The 27,968-nt window shown below is 37.8% G+C and overlaps 2 protein-coding genes across 2 annotated transcripts; both read left to right on the forward strand.

Annotated features, from left to right (window-relative positions):
- The first annotated feature begins 22 nt into the window (after positions 1–22).
- On the forward strand, positions 23–11,013 carry LOC134502849 (interleukin-1 receptor antagonist protein-like). Its single transcript, XM_063311369.1, has 4 exons — positions 23–56; positions 8,449–8,577; positions 9,313–9,446; positions 10,639–11,013. Exons 1-4 carry the CDS (start codon positions 23–25, stop codon positions 10,852–10,854), a joined length of 513 nt encoding a protein of 170 aa, XP_063167439.1. The 3' UTR covers positions 10,855–11,013.
- A 5,142-nt stretch (positions 11,014–16,155) lies between these two features.
- On the forward strand, positions 16,156–23,590 carry LOC134502926 (interleukin-1 family member 10-like). The gene is made up of 4 exons (XM_063311456.1): positions 16,156–16,231; positions 21,259–21,402; positions 22,567–22,694; positions 23,375–23,590. The coding sequence occupies exons 1-4, from the start codon at positions 16,156–16,158 to the stop codon at positions 23,588–23,590; spliced, it is 564 nt and encodes a 187-aa protein (XP_063167526.1).
- Positions 23,591–27,968: the final 4,378 nt, after the last annotated feature.

The following is a 27,968-nucleotide window of genomic DNA, read 5'->3' on the forward strand; positions in this document are numbered from 1 at the left end:
GATGCCCATGAAAATGCCCACGATGGTAACTGATGCCCATGAAAATGCCCAGGATGGTAACTGATGCCCATGAAAATGCCCACGATGGTAACTGATGCCCATGAAAATGCCCACGATGGTAACTGAATGCCCATGAAAATGCCCACGATGGTAACTGAATGCCCATGAAAATGCCCACGATGGTAACTGATGCCCATGAAAATGCCCACAATGGTAACTGAATGCCCATGAAAATGCCCACAATGGTAACTGATGCCCATGAAAATGCCCACAATGGTAACTGATGCCCATGAAAATGCCCATGATGGTAACTGATGCCCATGAAAATGCCCACGATGGTAACTGAATGCCCATGAAAATGCCCATGATGGTAACTGATGCCCATGAGTTGACTGAATAAACTGCCTTGGAAAGATAGAGTTCATAACTTCCTTAAAGCCATATGAGGAGAACCTGATTAGGTTTTTAAAAACTTCATGACCCCTCTTTAGTTGCTCATCTTCCCCCAGGGGATCCCAACCTATTGTCTGAGAATCCTTGAGTTAAGGTTATTTGGTTATGGAGCTAGAAGCAAGATATAACCTAATGCTACAGCAAGATTACCAATGCTTATATTCTTAGGTCTGCTCCATTATTGCAACCTGATTACAATTTGGTAGAGCCATTGTAGCATTTTTTGTTAGTCACATCCCTGTATTTTGGCCCCTAGAATGCTTAGGAAACTTGAACCTAATCCAGTTAACTCACTGCTTCATTTGTGTGTGGCGGACTATTAGACAGAGCTGCATCATTGCCTGAGATCTGATATGAATTGGTTGAATGTGTTAGGTTATCATCTAACACACAGTCCCTTGGGAGTAAGTGTATTTCACTCAAGAGTATCCCACTGTGTTTTACATCAGTAGGTGGAAACACAACCAACATTAAGAGTTGATGGGCAGCTTCTGGGTGGTTTTGTTTTCATTATTTCAGTGGCAGAAAAATATGTTTTGTTGTTGTTGTTGAAGTGGTATGTTGTAGGGCTCTAGAGCACTCTGGACTGGATCTACAAAAGTTGCCATAACAAGCCGACTGCAGGTGTTACATTTGCACTAAATAAGTGTTTGCTCCGAGGTGTGTTTCAGAGACTGACTCTGAAGAGCTCAACAGACATATTATATTACATACTTCTGGGCATAAACTGAAATTCTGAACATTTAGAAGTACTTTGATTATGCAGACTTGGATGTGACCTTGACCCAAGAAGTCTTGGGGACAAGATGTGATATCTAAATATTAAAGTTGTTAACCAAGTCAAGAAGTTGTTTATCCGAATTTTTGTTTGGTCTTGAACTGAAATCAATCGTATCTATCTATCTATCTATCTATCTATCTATCTATCTATCTATCTATCTATCTATCTATCTATCTATCTATCTATCATCTATCTATCTGTTGTTGGAAGGAATTAAGATCTCTCCCTGCCCTCCATGTTGTCTTCCCCCAGAACACTGTCTCCCTGCAATATTGCCTTCTCCTTAAGCAAGGTAAAAGGTTAAAGGTTACGAAGTAGAATGAGTTTGATGCAAAAAGGAGATGCCAGAGAGTAATATGTAAAAGGAAGCCCAACTGGTTAAACAAAGGATTCCCTTCCGATTCAATCAGAAACCTTGGAACACAAAGGGCCGCTCATTCACAGACTTTAGCAGAGCCCATTCAGGTAAAGGTTCTTCCCCAGCCAAACAGATCTCCATAATCCAGTCACAAAAGATCCCTTCCAAGGTGAACATTCCAAGCTAGTAGACAAAGCCACAGCCCTGCAGGGGACCCAGACGACCAGGACAGGAAACACCAACAGCAGGGGGCCTGACCATAGAGCGCCTCCTCTCTGAATTCGGGTAAACTGCACTTTCCTCAAGTTCCTAGGGGGCGGGAACACCTTTGCATAGCAACAGTGGGGAAATACAGGTGTGGTGTGGCCACCTTCCAACCAGCATACTCTGTACTCTATACATGATCTTGGGAAATAAACCTTCAACCTCTGTTCCAGCAACTGCCTGCATCTTTTCATTCCCAGCTCGGGATGAACCCTGGTAAGAATTCCTTCTAACTCTGTCTGTCTGACTGTCTATCATCTATCTCATATCTATCTATCTATCTATCTATCTATCTATCTATCTATCTATCCATCCTTAATTCTGTGTTTTAACCATTAAAAAATTCACAAAATGAAGATTGTATGCATTAAAAATAATTAACAAAAAATTAAGGGTTTTCCAGCTGTCATTGCAGAATGCCCAGCCAACTCTTGCTGAGGAATTCTAGAGAAATCTGAAAATTTGGGAACAGCTGAGGAAATGGAAGAAAAAGCCCAAAAGATGACTTGGGATGAAGAAATTGTAGATATATTCAAAAACTTTAAGCCAGACCCAAAACAAAGTAAAAAAAAAAAAAAAATCAAAAGAATGGCCAAAAGACTGCTGACTTGAAAGGGTGAAGGAATAGATCCAGAATTTAAAGCTTGGGTTGATATTTATTTAAATATATATATTTAACATATTTATAAGGGTTGATTCTTGTGTTTGTAAAGCAGCCCTTCCTGAGACTGTGGCTAAGGGAATGCTTCAAAGAACAGTGATTTGAAGCATGCTCTCCAATGCTTTGTACAGCCCAATTCTGTACTGTATAGAACTTGCTGCAAAAATTGACTCCTTGATGGGGATGATTTACAAAAGAGGAAATAATAATGTACTAATTAAAACATAATAAAAACAAAAGTGTAATCTGCAGATTTGTTGGGAGTCAGCATCTGGTTTTCTGTGAGGTTTATTCAGATTAAAAAAAAAAAAGGCAATGCACACTCACCTAGCCCAACTAACATCTCTCTGTGGCAGCACTGATACAAGTAAAAGGACTTGTTCTCGCTAGTGACATTAGGGCTTTCCCCATTTCATCATCTCCTGCCTTGATTCCCAAGTGACATCATCAGCCCACTGCAATCTCTCACTACTGGAGATGTGCCTGTGTGGAGGAAGCAGAAAACTACCCAGGTCTTTGGGGAAAGGGAAGGTGTGGTTTGTCTGTCTGGTTGGGTTGGGTTGCATTCCACCCACTTGCTCTCCTCCATGGTGAGAGACAGGATCTGGGAGAAGGAGGGTGTGGTCAGCTATCACATCTGAAAAGTGCATGTCATTGATGGCTGCAGTGCAGGAGAAAAAATGGGCTTCTCCAACTGAGACCTTGATATGCATGTCTTGCCTGCTTTCAACATCTAACTGCCAGACTGCCAGCAGTAGCACGAAAGGAGGGGAAAAATTTCCAAAGGTAGGTGCAGCATTTTCTGTGTGTGTGATGAATTGTTACCTCGGAGAAAACCTGGCAGAATTTGTAGGATGATGCATGAACAGAAAGGAAGCATCTGTTTCCTGTTTGCATGGGAGATATTCTCTATTAAGGACAGTTATGGGATACAGTATCTCCCCTTGCCCACATTTTATGGCTCCTTGATCACAAAGACATGTTTCCTTGGGTTGATAGTTAGCTTCTGTTTGGTCCATAAAACTCCATTTGAGAGAAGGAGCCTTTGTTCTGATTCAATGCTCATTTGTTTCAATCCTTGCTTTTGCATGCCATGGATCTTGATAAGTTTCACTCCAGTACACTTAGGGTGTTTGGTCTATTTAGATGAGGGCACACAGAAGCAGAAAGCAATCAGAGGCAAAGAGAGGTTTGCTAGGAACTGAACGGAAAGAGAAAATTTATGAATATTTATGGATAAAAGGGTTAAAATGAAGGCTTCATGTACCATGAAGAGCAGAGTCTCTGCATAACACAAATTGAATTACTAGAGAAAACAGGCCAATAAACTGGATGTCAATAAGCTGGGGGAAGACCTTTACAGTAAACACATATTTGCAGAATACTCTATTTTAAGTACTATCATGTCCAGTTCATGTGGAACTTGCAGTGCCACATGTTTAAGTGGGTTCTCCTTTATTTCATGTGTCAAGGAGGAACTTGATCTTTTCCCCCAAATCACTCTTAAATAAGGAAAAAAGAATAATAAGAGAGGTTCCTTGTGTATCCTACAATAACCTAAATAAGGCTCTGGTATGTGGGTGTAACTTAAAGTGGCATAGAATTTGGGATTGGTAAATAATTGCTTTCAGACTGAGTGGTTTCAACGTATTGATCCATCCAGACTAGGTTTCACTCCTATTTAAATCTTTGATGCATATGAATATTCAGCTTTATTGTTTGTACCAAGACTTAGGAATGCAAATATACTCTTCTACTAAGGCTTTCTGTGTAAAATGAATCCCTAACATACAAAATTTACTTGGTCTTCTTGGATGTAATGTAATGAAGATATAAAATACTGCACCCTCATCCTGAGTTTTAGGATTTGTCCAATTTTGTCGTCAGAATGGGTCATTGGAAAAGCCACACAGAAATTTGTTTGCAGAAGGATTTGATTGCACTTCAACAACAGACAGATGCAGAAAAACTAGTCACTGCCCTGATAAGTTTTGACCAAACATGTATGGAAACTTGCATATTTGGGAAATGTGTACTTGATCAACATAGAAAATAAGGAAGCTGGATGGACGTGTGGCATGTGAATTACTTTGCTTTCCCAATTGGAAGACGCTCCTTTGAAAAAACAAAATACTAGAGCTGTCCTTCTAAAAAGTTCCAGGAAGGAAGGAAGGAAGGAAGGAAGGAAGGAAGGAAGGAAGGAAGGAAGGAACTTGTTTTCTTTTTTGGAATACTCTGGGAAGATTGCTTCTGGACAAGGAGTCCTAGGACTGATTGGCAAGCATGTTCTCTTCAAAAAGGTAGACTTTGCCTACTCATTACATCTAATTCTGTCAGGAAGTTAAAAACGAATGAACAAACAAACAAAAATGTTATTAGTAGATCTTTTAAAATAACAATTTAAAATTATTAAATTCAGTTTTTTATTTTAAAAAACTGCCTATTATAACCTCTCCCCCACCCCCTAAAACTAATATTTGGCAAGATTTCTAAAAGGTTACTCAGTCCCAATGATTCATCAAAATTGTCACTTGAAACCAGGCTATGGTGATTAATTGACTAGCATACACAGTTAATAAATTATCATCATCACCATCACCATCATCATTATCTTTGCTGGGTAGTCAGTAAGAGAAATAGAGAGATAGATTTTGACATCGACATTTAGTCACATAAGTGTTTGTATAAGAATCTGATAAATCCAAAGTGTTTCTGAATCACTGTTTCAGACTCTGAACTTTTTTTTAATCTGTGCACTTCCATTTTAAATATGCCTGATATTACTTCATATATTAAATAATAAATATTGATCCCCAACAGCCACCCCTCTAATTCTGTTTTAACGGATTGTACAAACACACCAACATATAGGAAGAAGAAAGGTATGAGTAGGGTAGCTGAGTGGGTGGAACCAAAGATGGAAAATTAACCAAAAAACATTCCATCATAGGAGAATAAAGCTGATAAGTGTTACAAGAATTGAGGGACAACATACCCAGAGGGCACCTGATTGGGAAAAGCAAGGCATGTGGTTTAAACTGCTGAAGATGACAGCTGTAAGGAGATTAAACCCTCCCAAAACTCAAAGAGAGAAAAATCTCAGGTGTCTGACATAAGGCACATGTATTTTGCACTTGGATATCAAATATTTCACTGGAACATGCTTTTTCCAGTGGGAGGAAACTTAAATTCTATTTAAGCCATTACAACAAAAGTGCACAATCTTCAGTTCCTTCATTTGCCCCACAGAAGCTTTGGGGGTGGCCCTGAGAGACTTCAAAATGCTTCCTTTTGGGCGGGTTTGGATTGTGGCCCTTGACATACCCCTCAAAGGACAAGCGTATCCTCTTATTGTTCAGAAGATTGGGCACAACTGGGCATTAAAGTTTGAAAGGCAGTACAGCAGACCACGGGTTTTTCTCAACCCTTATGAATAATTTGAACAGGAGAGACATGATGTTGTGCCTTAGATGGAGCACTAATGGGCGCTAACCTGGATTAGGATGCGGGGGGATGGAGAAGCAACCCAGCAGAGATAATAAATTTCACTTGGGCCGATCCAGTGATAAAACATCATTGGTATTACATTAGTCATGGGGATCATTTCCCAACTTATCCATGGGCATGTCAGTCATGCCCTCTGATAGTTATAAAATGACGTGTCAATTCCAGAAATGAACAGGCAGAAGGAATTTTCAGCCCTAGAAAGAACATCTTCACAGGTATTATCTCTTGGTTTCTTGGGTTAGACTCCCTGCTCCTAGGACAACTGTCCACAGGGCAGAGGACCTTTCCTTTTCTGGCCAATACCCTTTGATCTTTCTAGTATTTTGGGACTAGATTATAACAGGCAGATCTTCTTTTAAGAAAATTAGTTTGAATAAGCCCTTATATTTACTTGTTTAAATTTATTTATCTTGCTTTTCTACTTAGCACTTTTTAAAAGCATCTGCATGGCTTGTTCATTTATTCTGATCCCTTTCTTATAGTTCAGCTGTTATATTTTTTAAATTGTAAAACAGGGATGCAAATTATTAAAACCATGTCCAGTAAATTGAAAAAAAAATGATAATTTTTTTAAAAATGCAACTGGCAATGCATTTCATGGCAACTCAACATACCCTGCATTCTTGAACTCATAAGAAAAATTAAAAGCCTTATGACACCAGATAATAATAAAACAGCTTGAATTTCTAAATGTATTAGACTGGTGCTGAAATCTGAAAAATCTTGCCACCAAGTTCAAATAAACTTTGAGTATTTTTATTCTGGGACAGCAGGATTCAAATGTCTTAGTAAAACCTCTTTCACCACTCTCAGAAATTTGCTGGAAGCATAATATAAAGAAAAAATAATGAGTAATGATACAATGTCCTATTTTGGGGTGGTGTTGATGGTTTTATTTTTGGTTTTTCCTTTCACAAGAGAGGAAATTATAGCACTAGATAATCTGGAATTTTGAGGAAAAGAATAAGCCTTTTTCAGTGGGCTTAGAATATCATATGGTTGCTATAAATTTCTCCTAAATTCCTATAAATCCTCATCTTTATCACTAATAGCTAACTTCTGCTCCCTACCTTCATCTGCTCTGCAGTATGGCTCCCAGCACAGAAAGAAGGCACATTGCTGGGTTTTTCACAAAGCTTTTCCATTAAGCAAGCAGCTTCAAAAAAGCTAAAACACATTTAAAGATGCAACAACAAGCAAACACATAATCCAAAGGTAATAAAAATATGTATAGGCTAAAAAGATGGCCAATAATTCACTCAATGAAACAAACAACATCTACAAATGTTCCCTTCTAGACTGTTCCCTGATGGTGGAAAGACCAAAGTTCAGAGTTGAATGCTTCTAGTCTGTGCAAGTATTCCCCTTCTCTGTTGTCTGGCCTTTCATATTCCCCTTTCCTCAGGTCTTCAGGGGGTGAGGATGGGGTTTCTTCTCCTTCTCCTTCCCCTTCCCCTTCTCTGTGTACTTTATTTACTCTCTTAGTTGTTACGTTCTTTTTGAAGAAATCTATCAACCAGCATTTTTCAGAATGTGTTTGATATTTTCAATCTTTGTTTGCCAGGAATTGTAACCTACACTATTCCCTTCTTCTGAAGAACTTGAAAAATTAGAAAGGGTTGGGAAGATGGCACATGGGCCTCAAAAGAAGAGTTGGGATGAGGAAATGGATTCACTTTGGAGATTGAAACCAGGTGAGAAAAATGTAGTTCTCTTTATTTGCTGTTTTGGAAGCATTGCCCAATCATGCATATATCCTTAATTATTTGGACATTGTAAAAATGAACTTCGTTTTCTCAATCCTATGCAAATACAATCTTCAGTTTTTTAAAATAAGAATTTTCTTAGGGCTATGCGCTGGAGTTGGGTGTTGATTGAATCATAGCATGGTGAACACAAAAGGGGAAGGAAGGAGGTAGGGAGGGAGAAAGAGAAGGGAAAGGGAAAGAGTACAAAGTAGAAGAAAGATAGGAAAAAAGGGAGAAGGGAGAACAGAATAATGATGGCGACTCTAGGTTACAGCTGCTTTCATCTTGCCCATCTTTGGCGTTAATTATAAACATGCAGTCCTATGACTGTTTGCTCTCCATATGTTAGGGCCTGTTCTTATTCCATCGTTATCCAGAACTCTTCCACTTGTAATTCTATTCTTTCGGTCCCTTGATATCTTCTCTGCTGCTTCCATGTTTACATTCCATATGGCTGCATCCAAGGATTCTCCCCTGCCTCTTGGTATGATATCCACCAAGACCAAACAGCTTTTGAGAGACATTGTTGTTTAGTAGGTCTGTGCAAATAATTTGAAATTCATTTTTCAGTGAGATATGCGTTGTTCTAACCTTCTCTGATTATTCCTTCTTTAGAATATTCCCTTTGCTTGCATATATAATGTGGGTTTGATGCAGATACATATTTCTTCCACAGAGCCAGGTGAATCAGTAGTTGCCTCAGAAAATGAACCCCGACTATATAAATTTTGGGATATTAATCAGAAATACTTATTTTTGGTGGAGAAAATGTTAGTGGCAGACTTGCAAACTTCTAATTTACCAGGTACAAACTTAACTTCTTAGTTGTTTATTAAAGAAGACTTGCTGCATATTCCATTCACTAAACCTGAGTCCTCCACATTTTCCCCCTGAGCACCAATGTGCCCATAGACACCCCTCTTGTCTCCTTGACCTATCTGATATTTTATGGGAAGAAAGTTTTAAATTCAAAAGCGTTAAAGGGAAAGTATTATATGCAAAATGAACCACAAAGGGTCCTCTGGTTTCCATATACTGTAGGTCTCAGATATTGTTAGAATAAAGCACAGTGAATGACTTTAGTCCAATGTTTTGTTTATAAAGTTGTCCACCTGAGCAGAAAAGAGACCAAGCAAAACTACTGTGATAGACAACAAACTAGGAAGCTAGGAAGGGGGAGAAAGCAAACTATCCAGTTTGAATTCTATCACATCATGTTTTCTAAGTGGAGACGTGGACTGTTTGGGTTGTCGTTGACATATTCATGCTCAGCACAATTTCTTCCAGTTCTCAGTATGACAGCACTGGGCAAAATAGGTTGAGGACCTCTAAGTTACCTTCTGACAAGCTTCTGTCCCTTCCATTGCAAATCATTCCTCTTATATGAGGACTTATATTCCTAGAGACCTCCTCATGTTTGTAAATCATATTCTTAACCAAACACCAGTAGTTTCTCACCCAAAACATCTCAATCAATAGAAAAAACTTTTCATTCTTTCTTAACCCTTGACCTTGTTTCTTTTTTTTTATTCTTCCCCAGAGCAGTTAATTGCCGTGCTTCCTAATACCTCTCTAGATGCAAAACAGAAACCCATATTTATGGGCCTTGGACAAAAGAATTACTCCTTGTCATGTGTGAAGTCTGGGGATGGTCAACATCAGATAGAGTTAAAAGTGAGTATTTAACTTGCATTACAAAAATATTTTGCTTTCTCTAGGAAAATGGTCCTTTTTTTTTATTCTTTTACTCTCAGTGATACATTATGTACTAGTATTATATACTAGGAGGATTTCCATAGGCTCTACCTGATGGAGTAAAATAGCAACACTTAGATAGGGCCATAATTTACTTGGGAATGGTTTCCTTCCATTGGCTCACTTTTCATAGAGAATCCCAACAACATGCTTACAAGTTTATAATATTTTTTATATTTCCTATTACATGGTTTCCCTTGATAAGATTGATGAAAGGTTGTTCATTCCTGGTTTTGTGTGGTGGATTTTGACAGTGGTGCTGGTTCTCAGGAAGGAGGGAGCACATTCCAAGGAGGTGGAGGAGATAAGAGGAGGCACAGTCTGGGAGGCAATGGTGGGAGAATGAAGATGTTCAGGGTAGCCACACCCTAGAGCTCTCCCAGATTATTTTCCCTGAGGTTAGGTAGAGTAGCCTTAGTCTGGCAAGACTGATGTCAGGCCCAGCCCAAGAACAACGAAGAGTCAGTCCATTCAAACTCCAGTTCTTTATTTGCTCATACCATATAGACAGAATCTTGCCAGACTAAAGCTACTCTACCTAACCTAAGGGGAGATAACCTGGGAGAGCTCTAGGGTGGGGCTACTCTGAACCTCTTTGTTCTCCCACCATCGCCTCCTGGACTGTGCCTCCTCTTATCTCCTCCACCTCCTTGGAATGTGCTCCCTCCTTCCTGAGAACCAGCAGCACCGCCAAAATCCACCACATCACCCCCCCCCACCTTCAGAGACACATTCCATAATATTTTGCAAGGGAATGTAACTGCAGCGTTGGTCTCTTTGGTAAGAAAAGTTAAAATAGTATTAAGGCAGCTGCACTTTCCCTCCTGGTTTTACCTGTTTTATGGCTACTTATTTGACATGATTGGATAGAATCTCTTTCTGGACACTTAGGCAGCTTTTCTTCCTATTGGGTAAAATCAACTTTAATGGCTGGTTTGTGTTACTTTATAATAAAATAGTATTTTCTGTAAAATGGGAAACACGAATCCTATCTTAATACACAGTAGAAATCTTCTAAGGGGCTGCTAATGATCGTTTATGAAACTTGCAACTATGTTGTCCTAGTGTTACTACATAACTTTTCTAATGGGCTCTCCCTCTCCTTTCCTAGGAGAACAGTGTTACAGAACTTTATAAAAACCCAGAAAACGGCAAAGCTTTCACTTTTTATAGTAAGAGTGAAGGCAATGGTGATACCTGCTGTTTTGAATCTGCAGAGTTCCCGGGTTGGTTCCTCAGCACTTCTTCTGAGGCAAAGAAGCCTATTTGTTTGAGTAAAAAAGGAGGACCTCACAACATCCTGTTTTATTTTGAAAGAAAATCATGAGTCAGAAATACTGTTCTATATCTATGTTTCTAATATACTTTGCTTGTACAAATTGGAATGGGGACAGAATATATGGTTAGGTCAGGTAGTAGACATAGATAGTATCCTTCCTGGAACCAGAAAACTTTGGGAGAACTAGGTGATCTTTGGGGGAAGGTACAATATTATTATCATTATTATCATTATTATTATTTATTAGATTTATGTTACCATCCCTCTCCCCCAATGGGGGACTCTGGGCTGTTTTTCAATAAAAAAGATAATAAAAACTCTAAGCCTCAGTCACAAGTTAAAAAACATAAATAAGATAATAAATATTAATATATCTCGTGGATTATATGGACTTGGTTGTGTGGTCTTTATTTCTGTAGAACAATATACTTTTGAACAGCAAATTTGTACATGTGAATTAAGTTGGCTGGCTGAGAGTAAGCAGAGTGATCTTTTGATATACAGATGCAGGTCTTTGTTACAGTACTTTAAGATGCTATTCCATACTGCTAAGAGAATCAGTCCTCTCCACTGGCATCTGGTTCATCATTTAAGAAGAACTACTCAGGTTCTCCAGTGAATGGAAAGATTTTGTGGAGGACCCAGCCTTTCACAATGGGGAGGGGCACTTAATAAACTGTATTAGGAGAGCTGTTTAGCGACTTTGTATATTGCAAATGGATCCTTAGGAAAGTAACCTAGTTTAGTAAGAGAACCAACAACAAACGCAGTGGGGAATGAATACTGTACTGCAGTACAAAGTGAGAGGAAGGTTAACCTACTTCATGCTCTTATCAAAGCTTGAAAAAGTTGTTCACTAAACTCCCATTGGGTTTTGGCTTGATGCACTCCTGATGAAGAAGAATGTCTGTCTGTCTGTCTATCCGCCATCATCATCATCATTATCATCATCATCATCATCATCACCATCCAATTCCTAGTTACTCTTCCACTACAGTATGATGAAATGGAGGGCATATCCACACTTTCTGCTTGGCCCATCACCAGTGCAGGTGATTCAATGTTTCCTGGGTGCAAGAATGGATGGCGCTATCTTCCTCCCATTCCCAGCCCATTGCAAATGCATCCCATGCCTGTGTTTTCCAGCTCCAATTCAAAACTGCTGTTTTCTGACCTGAACCACCTTAAGCCCTTCCAAACTGATGGTCTCCAGTCCTTTGATCTTGTTTAGCAGCAGCTCCAACCTTTGATTGACGGCAGGGTCTGCCCTCACCCTCCCTGCAGCAGACGGTCTCTGTCCTGTACAGCCATTTCCATTTCATCCTGCACTGCCAGGCTGCTATGTTCGCTGCTGGTTGGCAGCTGCTATTTTTTGTTATAATAATCTTGCAGTTGATCCTGTTATGGCCTGTTAAGTCAATGACCCTTTTGATGGGCCCCCTTTCTGTTTTTGCCTAAGATGGGTGAAGCATGTTCCCAGTGCTTCCCTGCCTCTGCCCACAGAACTGCAAAGCTTTCTTTCCTTTTTCTTAAAGAAAAAAAAAAACAGTTGCAAGGTAGAGACATCACTACTTTATTTCTATGAAGCTGAGCTATCAATTGTTTCCTCCTACAAACATTCCATAGGCTTAAAGAGGATCTTCTGTTCTTTTGATTATTACAGCAGCAGAGCAACAACAGTATCCTAAGGGGGAGGGGGAGAAAGGATCAATGTCAAAGGAGAAGACAACAGAAAAGCGACAAAACTTCCCAAACTTCTCTAAAATATATGAATGCAAACAAATCACACTTGCTCAATATATCCACTATATTCAATATAAGATAATCTATTTTACACATTTCACTGGAAGCTGCTCTGTTGCTGTTATTTTAAACACAGATTTCATTCAGACCATTGAAGCAGAAGAGCACAATCTGAAGCCCTTGAGCTATATACCCCCCAAAAACTTTAGGTGCAACTCCAGGAAACTTTAAAAGGTTGCTACCAAATGGTAATCAAATGGGGAAATTAGGAACTACATAGCTGGAGAGTGCCACCCTTCTTTATAATTTAAACTGTAAACATTTAATCCAAGGAACAAGGATTAAAGAGATCTGGTTTTGAGTATTTATTATGGGAGAATGTTACACAAGAATTCCAGCAAGTGCCCTAGTTTCAGATGAGATGCTTATATGTCTCACTGACATATAATGAGGCAATTTGGGGCAGTGAAACTCTTCTTCATGTCCTTAATCTGTTTTGTTGGAGAAGGAAGGTGGCTTGGAGAAGGAAGATGGCAGTTTGCTTCTGTTCCTTGTTCTGGTAACTGTTGTACCTTTGATCAGTATGAGAAATAACTAAGCCATATTTTATTTGAGTTATTTACAGTAAATGAAAAGATACTTAATTCAGTTTCTGTGCTCCCCTCCTACTATTTTTGCCTCTGACATGCCACTAAGAAACAAAGAGAGGCCATATGACACTAAAAAGCATGTCCATATCTTGCATTTTTCAGAGTGAGTTTTTCTTAATGTCAAGTAAAGATAGTTGAGGGACCCATTCCATAAGCGTCAACTTCGCAATGGTGAATGGCAGCTTGGCAACTCCTAGATGTTGGAAAAATAAACATTTGATAATAACATCCCAAGTATCTTTGTGACGTACAGAAAAGAACTGACAGGTTCATCCTTTCCAGATGTTGCCTTACTCATAGGGAGGATACTGATTTCTTCAGCTTTCATTTTACTGTAGTGTCATGTTTGTGGGAAGCTTAAGAAACACAAGAGGTGTGGTCCCCAGGCCGCTATCTCGTCATAAGACTAGGCTGGTTCATTGCCAGCTGCTCCTGTTATTCATTGGTGTGGGGTGGAAAGAAGATGACTGGCAGGGAACCAACCAATGGTAAAACTCCATGAAAATATGAGTCCCAATCCAGAGTTACTCAGATGCTACATGATAGCTACAAAATGTTTCATCTGCCAAGGGGATCACGGAAATGAGCCCTCAGTCCAAGGCACAGAACATCTCCGGAGGTACTGTTTCCTGATATTTTAGACTTATTGCAACAAATTATTTTCTTCCAGGGCCAAAGAGATCTCTGAGGCAGGAGATCTGGGTTTAGTCCTATTTGTGGTTGATTTCTCCATGTATCTTTCTGGTGGTTTAGGGAGCATTAAGTCAGCCATATTTGTCTGAGGCTTTGTTCTCCAAGCTGATGAATAGATACCCTCACCGCAATAGAACCACATGAATTTTTATCCTTGAAAGAATCTAAATTTCTTAAATAAATCCCCTTCCCCACTCCCTGAAGGCTGGTATAAGTTTCATGGAAGAGAAAAATAATCAAGGAGCTGTACAGTATTCTCTTCTATATATTTTTTGAAACCAAGTTTCTTTTCCCCCCCTCATGATGTATTAACATCATTTCAGGATTCAGAATTTTGATTCAGGAAATTGAATTTTTAAAAATGTATGCTTTTCTAGATAGATATAGACGATTGATTGATTGATTGATTGATTTAATTTTGCCACTGCCCCTCTCCCCCCAAAGGGGGGACTTGATATAGATATAGATACAGTTATAGATGTCGATCGGAAGGTCGGCGGTTCGAAACCGCGCGGCGGGGTGAGCTCCCGTTGCTCGTCCCAGCTCCTGCACACCAAGCAGTTCGAAAACATGCAAATGTGAGTAGATTAATTGGTACCGCTTCGGCGGGAAGGTAACGGCGTTCCGTGAGTCATGCTGGCCACATGACCCGGAAGTGTCCTATGGACAACGCCGGCTCCAAGGCTTTGAAACGGAGATGAGCACCGCCCCCTAGAGTCGGACACGACTGGACTTTACGTCAAGGGAAACCTTTACCTTTACCTATAGATGTAGTAATTTTAGTTTCATACCAGGATGTCTTTCAAAATACAACCTTTCTCTGTCCTTCCAACCTTCCAAGAAGTTTTCTCTATCCTTTCAAACTTCCATCCTTCCAAAAGGCAGTATGCAAATTTATTATGTTCCTTGACAGTTTCTTTGGGTGGACGTACAAGCTCATCAGTTCTTAGGACTGCATTTTGGGAGAAAAAAAAGGCAAAACACAGACAAGGTAAGGAGCTAATCAAAAAGCCTAAAGCAGAAAAGGTGGCGTTGGCAGCCTGAACACCAAGATATTTAAAGCTTTGGGCAAGAATCCAGAGAGCAGTCCAGGGACATGTCCACCCTCTCATCACATTCCAGCTTCTTCATCTCCTACATCTGAATCTACAACCCAGCTTGTTGGGATTGTAGTTTGCTGGTCGTCTGCCATGAACCTGCATTATGGTGATTTGCCTGAACTTGGGTAGATGAAATTGTTTCCCTGCAGGCTGTTCAATTTATTGTTTTTGATAAAGTCAGTTCATTTTATCAGTGCAATTTGCTTGCTCACTGTCTAGTAAAAGCAGAATGAAGGTCTTTTTCACTTTTGGTCACCACTCTGCCAGGAAAGGGGAAGTTGTGGGTAGGAGATTTTCTAATATCTGTAATTTGTATGGTTTGGTTTGCAACAGTGAGAATGCGTGTGTTTAAAGAATAGTTTCTAAGTTAGAGACCAAAAGGTGAATTAAATTAGCCTTAGTCTCACATGGAAAATTGAACATCATAAAGTGGGATCCAGCCTGATGGCAAATTACATTCTCAAAGCACTCTATAATAAATAAACCCAAGTGTTTATTAGGCAGCTCAGAGATCAGGAGTTGGGTGGCTGAGGCTACCACTAGCCTTAACAGTACGATTTATGCTGGTAAGCCAAATGGATCCATCATCTGATTTATATACACACAAAAATTCTTGCAATCTTCTGTTGCTGAATGTGAAAGTGACGGACTAAGTCTTATGATGTTGGAATAATTTGTACTTTTTTTCTTTTTCATTGATGTTTATCATATTATGTTATCTTGCTTTGCTGCCCAGAGTTCCACTGGTTAAAAAGGCAATTTGTTCAAAAATCAATCAATAAATCCAGTGTGTCGGTTTTGCTAGATTTGATCAGAAAGGTCCTTTGTTTAGGATAATCACAGACATTATCCTGTCTGACACCAATCATTGTTCACAAATCCTCTTCTTCTTCCCCTCTCTCTTTATCTCAAGAAGGAACGTTCCTTCTTTTCTAAATACCAAAGTGAGAATTTTATTTTTATTTCTTTTAATTAACTAAATATTAAAAAAAAAATTGACCCTTATTTTTGAAAAATTAGCAATAGAAAAAAACATTATTTAGAATGTGTTTGATGCTTTCCGTTTTCAGTTTGCTAGGAACCATAGCTAAGGGCCAACATCAACAGAACCTGAAGGTCAAGGAAACTTAAAGGAGATTGAGCAGCTTGTAAAGGGAAGAGAGATGGCAAAGAAATTACATAAGAAGACGTGGGAGGAGGAAATGGTAGATTTATTCAATGCGCATAAGCCAACATCAGGTAAACATTTTCATGATTGTTTTTGTTGCCCTTGAGATGGTTCCAAACCATGTATGCATCCTTAATAATTTAGACAATACAGTAATGAAATGTATTTTCCCTGGGCTTATGAGACACATTCCTGCAGATTAGAGAAGGTTGATGCTAAATTGCTCAGAAAAATTCCTGTGCAGATTTGATACCAAACATCAGGCATGCATAAATTCTGATTAACAGTCTACTTTTTTCAGTTGTTTGTAGTGTTGAGTGTGGCAAAGTGATGGTTCATAGAGTTCTTTGGAATCAGTTTTGAGTCATCTGGTGCTAATGGGTTTGTTTTCCTTTTCTGAAGGAAGCCAATGTCAAGGCATCAGATTTTACAGAGAAAGAGTACAAACTCAGTTATAGGGAGAGTCTGCATTCTTGTACATATCTGGGAATATCTCTTGTTGGGAGGGGGTTTATGAATACATAAATCTGTAGTTGTCAAAGGAGTATTGAGTGAAGAGAAAGAGAGGAATGGTAAGAGACAGAATTGTTTTACAAGTGACTAAATAAAGGGTGCCTTTCCATAATACACTGAACTAAAATGGGGTTGAGTAATTTGTGGCTCAGAATACTGTGAAAACCTTGGCATGAAGCAGCATTTAGCTGAGGCACAGTCATTCTTGCACTGAACTGCTAGTTAAGATACATAACTTGTTAAGAAAACCTGATCCTTGTTTAATCTATGGGAACAGTCTTAAGTCATCTCATGAATCCTTAGTTATTCTGTATTGCTCTCCTTGAGGATTTTTGGTAAGACACCATAAAACATGATGAAACCAGTTCAGGAGGGCTGCACAACCGTATCTTTCAGGATCTGTTCTGCCATGGCAGATTCCAGGCCAGTGTTTCTCAACCTTGGTAACTTGAAGATGTGTGGATTTCAACTCTCAGAATTCCCCATCCAGTCATGCCAAGGTTGAGAAACACTGTTCTAGGCTATGGGAAGGGCGAAGTCCTTAGAGAAGGATAGGGCCATATGGAAGCAGGTGTCAAAACAGAAGACATCAAAGACCAAAAGAGTGAACACAGAAATCTATGCAGATATAAGAGCTTTGGACAGTTCTAACTATATGGAAGAATCAGGTTCTAAAACTTGGATAGAAAACTATCTTGGGACTTCATACTGGTAATTAATAAAAAGGTGAGGATGGCCAAGGCCACCCTTTTCCTCTGTATTGACAATGCCCCACTATCTATTCCCTCTCTTCCTCCTTTTATCATGTTTTATCACCTCTTTGTCTTCTCTTTGCTCAATTCTTTTTTTTTTCTTTCTCCTTTTCTGACTTCCTCTGTTCTGCTATGAATTGGCTTGAAAAAAGAAGTTCCTATTTAAGGAATATTTGAAAAAACACAGCATGGGACAATTGAGTTTTTCAAAGAGCTCCTATTAGTTTAAAGAGCTGCTTCCATTAGCAGCAATTTTAAAGGTTATTTGCAGCAAAGGACAATGTTCATGAAGAGGTAAGTGTATGTGTGTGTACTGGGGACTGTATCAGAGATACAGCCCATCCTTAAAATCATCCAGGTACAGAGTATCTCTCTCACTCTCTCTCTTGCCAATGGGAGATTTTTAAAACAGCTTTGTTGCTGCAGGGTGCTAAGAAAGAAAATCTAGATGGAGAGGTGTTGGTCATATTCAATTTCAGGATGAGATTCTTCATCCATATCCTTTTATAAAAGTAATGTTTATTAAAGAAGTTTTCAACAGGATAGAAACAATACAAATTTTGAATTGAAGAGAAGAAAAATAGGGAAAAGTAATAAGAAAGTGAAAAAGAAATAAAGCAAAAGAAATAGAAAAGAAAGAAAAAAGTAATAAAGATCTTCTGATCTTCTTACCAGCTATAAGTCCATTTTATAAGTCCATTTAAATTTTACCCTCTCTCTCTAAGGTAACATCATAATTTCTTTCTTTCCATAATCCACCTTTTCTAATATAGTTGATCTTTCTGTAAGCAAACAAGCTAATTTTGCCATCTCTGCTAGTTCCATCATCTTCACCAACTATTCCTCTGTTGTGGATATTTCAGAGTCTTTCCATTTTCGCACATGTAGTAGTCTTGCAGTGGTGATCTCATATAAAAATAATCTTTCATGGCTCTTTTCTAATTGTCTGTCCCTTAGTCCCAGCAAAAAAGTTCTGGTTTCAGCTGAATATTAGTCTTTAAACTTCTTTGTATCATTGTATGTATCTGAGCCCAAAGTTTTCTGGCTTGTTTACAGTCCACCAGGCATGATAAAATGACTCTTCCTGTTGTCCATATTTCTAATATAAATTTGAAGAATCTTTATACATTCTAGATAATTTTTCTGGAGTCACATACTAATGGTACATCATTTTATAAAAATTCTCTTTTAAATTATAACATAGTGTGAATTTCAATCCTTTCAGCCACTTGTTTTCCCACTGTTCCAACGATATGCTATAACCAAAGTTCTTAGCCTATTTTATCATACATTCTTTCACTTGTTCTTCCTCTGTTTCAAATTTCAGCAAGAGTTTATACATTTTAGCAATTACATGTTCATCATTTGTACATAATTTAACTTCAAATTCTGTCTTCTGCTGCTCGATTCCAAATGTCCTATTGTCTACTTTAAATCTTTCTCTTAACAGCACATACAAAAACCATTGAAAACTAGATCCCTCTGCAGCCAGTTGCTCTTTTGGTTTCATATTACATTTTCCATACTCTAGTTCTAACACCTCTTGATACGTTAACCATTTTTCTTTACTTGCTGTTTCTTTCCTATAAAATGCTTCTTGTGCTGAGACCCATAAAGACATTTTTGGGCACAGTCTGCATTTACATCTATTCCATATTTTCAAGATGGCACTTCTAATATAGTGATTTTTAAAATCGACATTGCTTAACTTTATCGTACCATAGAAAACCATGCCATCCAAACCTCATATCCTGCTCTTCTACTTCTAAAACTCCTTTATTTCTCAGTAGCACCCACTCTTTCATCCAAACCAAACAGCAGGCTGCAAAATACAACTTCAGATCAGGCAGTCCAAATCTTCCTCATTCTTTTGCATCTTGGAGGACTTTGTATTTAACCCTTAGCTTTTTCCTTTGCCATACGAACCTAGGTATATCTTCCTGCCATTGCTTAAATGGTGCATTGATTGTCAAAATAGGAATTGTTTGAAACAAAAACTGCATTCTAGGCAATACATTCTTTTTTATCACAGAGATTCTTCCCAACAGTGACAACTGTAGTCTCTCCCATCTTAACATATCCTTCTTAATTTCATTCCATGTCTTAACATAATTATCCTGAAATCACATACAATCATGTTAGTCATAGTAATACCCAAGTATTTCACTTTTTTCTCAATCTTAAACCAATTTTTTCCCATCACTTTCATTTGATTTTCCATTTTCATATTCTTTGTTAACATCTTTGTCTTTTGGTTATTAATTTTAAAGCAAGCTAATGCCCCAGATACTTTAGTTTTTCATTAATATTTCTGTTCCTTTTAAAGGATCTTCCAAGATTATCACCAAATCATCAGCAAGTGCCTGTAATATATGTATTTCCTTTTTAACCCTCAATCAGCAATTCTCTCGTCTTATGTCTCTACTCAATACTTCCAAAGCTTAAGTGAATAACAATGGTGACAAGGGGCATCCTTGTCTTGTCCCTTTCTGTATCTCACAAGGTTTTGTTAATTCTCCAGTTATAATTATCTGTGCCTTTTGTGAGGTATAAATCAATTTTACCCATTTAATAACATTCTCATCACAGTCCCTATCTTCCAAAATTTTAAACAAATTGTCAAAAGCCTTTTCTGCATCTAAAAAGATCAATGCAGCTTGTTTCTCATTATGTCATTCTAAGTATTCCAAAATGTCCAATACATTTCTGATATTATCTCTCAACTGTCTTTTGGGTAAAAACCCACATTGATCTTCATGAATAAAGTCCTGTGAAACTCATCCTCTTGGCTGAAGTAATCGTAAATAACTTATAGTCATTATTCACTAATGGTATCGGGTGGTAATTTTTTTGTGAAGTCAAGTCTTGACCTTCTTTAGGTATTAATGCTATATTAGCCTCTATCCAATTGTCCAGTATCTTTCCAGTCTTTAAAATAGAACTCATCATTTTTTGCAATAATAATTCATCTTCAGAATATTTATAATGAGTCTGGTAACCCATCTGGTCCAGGCGCTTCCCCCCCCCCCTTTTTTGCCTTTTTTATAGCTTCACAAACTTTCCTTATTGTTATAGATCCATTTATTAATTGTTTTTCTGTGATCTTCAGTAAATTTTGTTTCTTTAAGTATTCATCAGCCTTTGTCAGGGAAACTTCTCCTTTATACAATTTAGAATATTATTGTTGAAATATTTTTTGCATCTTTAAATTATCTGTTGTTACAGTGTTTCCATCTTGTAATCTTAATATCACTTTTTTCTCTTTTTCTTTCCTCAGTTTGTATGCCAGCCATTTCCCTGGCTTATTTGCAAATTCAACATTCTTTTGTTTTGCATAATTCATTTTTACCTCCATTTCTTTTACTGTTGACATGGACAGCTGCTGTTGTAGGAGTTTAATTTGTTGTGAAATAATTTACTGGGGATTTCTTTAATTCTTCTTTCATTTTTATCTCATCTAAAATTGCTTGTGTTTTCTCTTGTCTCTTTTTTTTTTTTGAGTTTGCTATTATGTTGTATAAAACGTCACCTCATAAAAGTTTTACTTGCATCCCAAACCATCCTGATGTCTGTACCTTTATTATGATTGTCAAAAAATTCTTTTAACTTTTTACAATCTTCCATTACTGTTTCTTTCTGCAATAGTGTTTCAAGATTCTTTATCCATATCCTAAGAAACAGCAATGAGCCCAAACTTTCAGTGACATAAACAAATTTTAAAGGTATTACATTCCAATATTTTCATTGGAATGTTCATTGGAATGTTCAATCTTCGGAACATTTTCTTTGCCTGTATTTTATATGTTGATATGTATATATGCATGTTTGTCTAGGACACCCAGAACCTTCAGAAGAACAAGCTGTTACATATGCACATGAAGAACCCTGGCTGTTTAAATTTTGGGATCTTAGCCAGAAGTTTCTCAGAGTGGTGAACAATGTGTTGATAGCTACTCCACAAACTTCATATTCACCAGGTAACAGTAAAATCTCTTTTTTTTTGCTGGAATATTTTAGTCCTGGCGTTAGCCAAATTACTGATGGAACATCTTTGATATTAGGAATTATTGTAGTCACCAAGATTCTGGATTTGACTCAAAGGACCATAACAGTATCAGGACATACTACCCAACAATGAGTTAGTGAAGACTCTAAAACTGTGGGTAAAAGACCCCTGAATGATCCATTCTCTGAGGTTTCATCCCCAGCATGAAGTTGGTGGGCACCCCTTTGCTCTGGGCACCTGCCTTTCTGCCAATAGGCTTCCTGCCCTACAGAATACATAAGTTTTGTTTTTAAAAAGGTTTAGGTTTTTATAAATTTTTAGTAATATTTTCTTTATGATTGTAAATGTGTTATGGTAGATTTTATTACTTTTATATAATTTAACTACTGTCTAGTTCCTATTTGTTAAGTTTTTATTGTGGTTGGCCTCCCACCCCAGGGTGCATTTATTTTTATATATATATATATACACACACACACACACACACACACACACACATACATACACACACACATACATACATACACATACATACAGAGAGAGAGAGAGAGAGAGAGAGAGAGTCTATTTGTTTTCCATCTGCCTATATATATATATATATATATATATATATATATATATATATATATATACACACATACATACATACATACAGAGAGAGAGAGAGAGAGAGAGAGAGTCTATTTGTTTTCCATCTGCCTAGAAAAATCCAAAAAGTAAGTTGGGTGGCAGAAAGGGGTGGCATGGTAGTTGTGTGGCTTGAGAAGAGGATCAGGAGCCACCTCACTGGGGTTTGCCCATAAGTCAATGAGCATTTGTGTGCAGGTGCACTCAGAGCAGGAGGCATTTTGGAACAGGCAAGCAGCTCAGCTGTTTTATGAGACTCTACAATACTGTCTCAACATTCCCAGTATGCCTACACTGTTCTAAACAGTTTGGTGTTCTCAAAGTTTCTTTGCATCAATGTCCACCCTTTCCTACTCTACCTCAACTACAATGATCTGCTATTTATTTTAGTAAAGCATATTGTTAACCTTCCATCAGTGGTTTCTCATTCAGCATTTCCAAATCAATGAAACAATTTAATTTTGCCACAAATCCATGACTCTGTTTCTTTCTTGTTATTCTTCCCAAGGGATTTTTTTTGCTGTAATTCCTAATACCGCCTTAGATCCAAAAAACATTCCAATCTTTATGGGCACTGGTAATTGCGCTGTGTCCTGTACGAAGTCTGGTGACGGTCAGCTTCAGATACAGATCGTGGTGAGTGTTTCATTTGTACTCATTCTTTTCTTTAGGAAAATATCTGTCAGGATATAGAACAAAGAACCGCACTGAGAAGGAATTGAACTCTAGTATTTATTGTTCTGCTCTAATAGAATCCTGCTAAACTGAAACAGAACTAGCAAACTCTACTGGAAAAACTCTTGAACACTAAGGCGGTTCCTTTCTGATTTTCTTGGCTGGGAGCCTAAGGGATTCTACATTGCGTGTGTGCTTTTCCCCCTGGAAAGGGCCCCCACCTTCTTCGCCAGCAATCCCCATAACAATATCTCGTTCTCCTTCTTCACTATCATTAGGATTGTGTCTACTCTGTGAAATAAGAGGACTCACAATCTGCTTGTAAAAGAATTATAGTGAAGTTTTCTCTGTCATTTTTTCCCGATATAATTAGTGACAGGTTTTTTTGTGGTTTGCTTTTCACAAGTAAATTAAATTGCAGTGCTGGGCTGCCCAGGATGGAAAAGAAAAGTACAGTGGAGACTACTACACATGTAATTAAAAGCTTCCTGTGGTTCCAAGTTCTAAAGAGGAAACACTAATACTCTGTTAGTGGGAAGAAGAAGCCTTCAACAAACCCATTCACCATTAATCTTGTAGCTGTGTTGTCATGTGATGTAATACACTTTATTTTTTCTAATGAGGACTTCATGTTTTCTTAGGAGAAAAATATTATGGTGCTCTATAGAACACCAGAAGAGTTCAAGAATTTCACTTTCTACAGTAAGAGTGATGGCAGGCCAGAAATTTGCTATTTTGAATCTGCAGAGTTCCCAGGTTGGTTCATAAGCACTTCATCTGAGCCAAATAAACCTATTGGTTTAAGTCAAAAAGGAGGACCTGACAACATCTTGTTTTATTTTGAAAAAAAAAAGTAAATCAGATTTATAAATGGAGGAGATAGTTATTTTGGCTATATTTTGTATGTGGGGGGGATTAAACTTTTTGTTGTTGAAAAACAATTCAGACATGCTGTTTTAAAAAAGATGTAAGAAGAGATTACAATCCATATTTCTGAAGTATTCTATATGTAATAGAATTGGCACAGGGAATTGATTACATATGTGATGTAATGTGTGATCAGGGCTGGAAGTAGATTACCTGGATTTAGAAAACTCTGGGATCACCAGGTGATCCTTTGGATAAAGCCTAGTAGAAATTGTGGTCTTTATTTCTGGTCCTCTGCACAACCATTTTTCAACAGGACTTAAGTTTGCTAGACCAGAATAAGTGGAGTTAAGTTTGCTAGACCAGAATAGCATAGTCTGCAGCTGGATAGTGGGTGGGGCAAGAGGCTCAGAAAAGACCCTCCCTAATTTCTTGGGTTGTAAAGGAGACTGACAGAATTGTACTTTCAGACTTGAACTACAATAAAGTAGAATAAGCTCATCTGGTTGTATTTCCTGTCTGGTCCACCTGGTAAGACTGACATCAATCTTCCTTTACACCCTGAGAAATTAGAGAGGGTCTCTTCTGAGCCTCTTGCCCCACCCACTATCCAGCTGCAGACTATGCTGTCTCTTGCCTGACCGTTCTGCAGGTAGCATCTCCTGGCCTAGTCTCTCAAGATCATTCCCACATACCATTATAGAAGGGGAGGGGGAAGAGTTTCTCAGATGGAAGGGAAGGGGAGAAAAACGGTCCTGGCACTTCCAGAGCTAAGGGAAGTATCCAACAAAAGCTGGCAACACCAGAAACAAACAGTCTAAGGCCAGGCAGGTGCTAACCACATCACACTCTGAGAAATGAATGGCTCTTAGTCTGTTAAGACATAATGGTGGGAACAAGAGATACAAGTTTTGAACCTTGACCTCTGTCTATCTATCTCTGCAGTAAAAGCAACCTAACAAAGCTATGGACTCTGAATTTGTTCTTCAGATTCTGAGTCTTGGTCTGAGTGAAGCCTAATGAGAGCACAAAGACTGGGTTTCAACTATCATACTAAAATCATCTTGTCTGGTTTGTTTGGTTTTGATTTACTGCATTGGGTGGATCTACTGATTGTCATTTGTAAACATAGCTTATGGTTTAGCATATTGCATGAACTGAGCCAAGTGCAATTTGTTTACAGCCAATTATGGTTGCAACAATGAAAATCAAGAAACATTTGATATGTGGCACCAATATAATCCCAGACACCAGATAATTCCAGATAGTATGTCAATATTTCTCTCCTTAGACTCTTTTTTGTGGGATATATTGAGAAATAAATTGGTTTCTGTTTAGAAATTAATTGGGGTTTAACTAACACTTTAACTCTCTGGGATACACTTAAGGCATTCATTAGGGAATCTATTAATGCTTTTGACTTAGCATAAAAGAGACTTATAGACTCCAGTTTTATACAGCTGGAACAATTCGTTAACACTCACTTTTGTTATATGCTAGAAGTCAGCAAAGTTACAGCAGCAAAGTTTAAATTGGGGATTTTACATTCAGAACAGTTTGAGTATCTTTGAAATGTATTAATCAGAAACACTGGGATTAGGAGAGTAAGCTGGGTAGTTACTGGCCTATTATTTGAAGCAACAGAAACCACAAAACTATACTTCTAGAATTCTGAGTGATGATGGACACTTATTTCCTGAAACAGAATCCATTAATCAAAGGTTATAATTTTATATTCTGTTACATCAGTTAGGGACTTTTGTAACCAGAGAGCAAATTATTAATTTCCTGGGACCTATTAAAATGAAGCAGATTTCTTAGGAACATAAAAATATATTGGTACAAAAAATGACATGACAAGAAATCACAGAGACTTTGCAATCTATAAAAACAAGGAAACCCTGTAGACTGAAGGGATTTCCTGTTGAATGTTACAGAACTTTATAGACTTACTGGCACCTGTATTGTTGGAGGTCTATAACCAGTCATTTAATCTCTTTATAGTTCCTTCATTGTTTTATGAGGCTTATATTACAGTAATATTAAAGCCTTAGAAACAGCCTACAAAATGCAAGCTTTCTTTGCTTAATGGGGATAGTAAAACATTAACAGCAACACCAGGAAGTGTTACAGAAAATAAATACCATCTATAATACACTCACCCAAGTCTGAATTCATAAAGAATAGAAAAGCATCTGACAATATTCATCCGCTGATTGTTATTATGAATATAGGTAAAGGTAAAGGTAAAGGTTTCCCTTGACATTAAGTCCAGTTGTGTCTGACACTAGGGGGGCGGTGTTCATCTCCGTTTCACAGCCGAAGAGCCGGCGTTTGTCCATAGACACTTCCGTGGTCATGTGGCCGGCATGACTACACGGAATGCTGTTACCTGCCCGCCAAAGCAGTACCTATTAATCTACTCACATTTGCATGTTTTCGAACTGCTAGGTTGGCAGGAGCTGGGACTAGCAACGGGAGCTCACCCTGTCATGTGGATTTGAACCGCCGACCTTCCGATCGGCAAGCTCAGCAGCTCAGCGGTTTAGCCCTCAGTGCCACCGGAGCTGCAGATAAATAGATTTTGGGAGATTGCATTTTAAAATTTGGCTTACTTCCATTATACACCAAGCAATAGGTGTAACTGAAATATGTAGTAACTAAATACATATTTACTGTACTTTACTTTAGCATTCCCTGAGGCGCCTTCAATTCTAGCTTTTTAAAAAGATCTTGTGCTTGAACTGAAACCAACAATTTAGTTTTATAACATATTAAAATGTGAAATGAAAGTTATATATTTGATATCTGGAAGGAAGAATTGGAATATTCAATATTCACTTTTGGAAAACCAATGGATCCAGCTGTTAAAAATGAGAAATACTCTTTATGTGATTTAAAAATGAAATGAATTCATCAGAAAATATTATTTCATGCTTATTGGACCCCAGAAAGAATGTTTTAAAAGGAATGGAGATTAGATTTCTTGTGTTGGCAATGTAAACAATTCGTAAGTTCTGTAGCTCACAAGAGTTGGTCCTGATCTGTTATTAGCATTGTTTTTATTTCAAATCAATATGTATGTGAAAATAATTTGGGGAAGAAATATTATAGTTAAGGATCTTAATGTGATGTTGAATTGTATTCCTAAAAGTTGAATTTGTCAACTTATGAAGAATTTTGGTTCTGTTGAGCCTGGAGGATAATTTTGCACAATTGGAAAGAAAGTTACTCTCCTGATTTTAAGGAATGGATCCAGATTATGAGTTTGTTTTTGAAAAGTCTCTGTGTTCTAAAATGAGAAGATGAAGCAATATGATGTTATATAGTCTAGATTTTAATTATAAGCTTAACAATTGAATTTTTATATATGTATATATTCTCATTATTTGGAGATATTACTATTAAAAATTATTTTTCCCTTCACTGTATAAACATTATTTAATTATTACTTTTGTTTTATATTTCACCATATTAACAAAATTATATTATATATATATCACCAAAATGCTAAGATACACATCTGGTGGCATTTAGCAATTTATGAATTTGTTTATATTGTATATACTATCTTTGATGCATATTAGTTAAAATGTTACAGCCTCTATATAAGATATAAATTTGGTGGTACATGAATATGGTTTCTATTTCATTTGTTTAACTTGTTGGGCTACTAATTTCACATATGGTTGAATGTTAATGTTTTATATGTAGTCTTCATTGTAGGTGCATACATTTACTGGGGAGAAGATGTTAGTATTCTTCAGGAAGTCTTGAAGCAGTTAAAATATGGTGAGATAATCAAAGATGGAGCCTGAATGATATTTAGAAAGAGTTTTATGGGAAACCATTCTTTATATTTCAAGTGACAACCTGGCTGACATTTCTAAAAAGAACACTTAAGGGTCAGTTTTAATTTCAGTTGCAAAGTATGATATCCACATTGTTGCTATTGATGGACTAGGGAACATGGCCTTTTTGGACTGGTTACTGTTAGCTATGAATATTAGGATGAAGTTAAAGAAGCCAAAAAGCTATGGAAACATGGAATTTAGGTTGAGGTGTCCTGATTCAGGCTTCAATTACATACTCAAGCACAGTTGCTATGGAGATTAGCAATTTAATCAAGGCTGAATAGATAATGGCAGACTAGGAAAGAAATGTAAATCAGACAGAGCCTGTGAAACAGAAAGCTTGCCTGAGTGGTTTCACTTTCAACAGGAGCACGGCAGAAGAATAGTCAAATCCAGTCTGAGTTCAGAGAGCCAAGTCAGGTTAGTCAGCCAGTCCAAGGATCAGAATTTCATGAGCAGAATCCACAAGAGCTGGAGATCAGACAGTTGTTTCCAATGAAGGAACACATGTCAG

The sequence above is a fragment of the Candoia aspera genome, chromosome 9 (assembly GCF_035149785.1).
Source record: "Candoia aspera isolate rCanAsp1 chromosome 9, rCanAsp1.hap2, whole genome shotgun sequence".
Lineage (NCBI taxonomy): Eukaryota > Metazoa > Chordata > Lepidosauria > Squamata > Boidae > Candoia > Candoia aspera.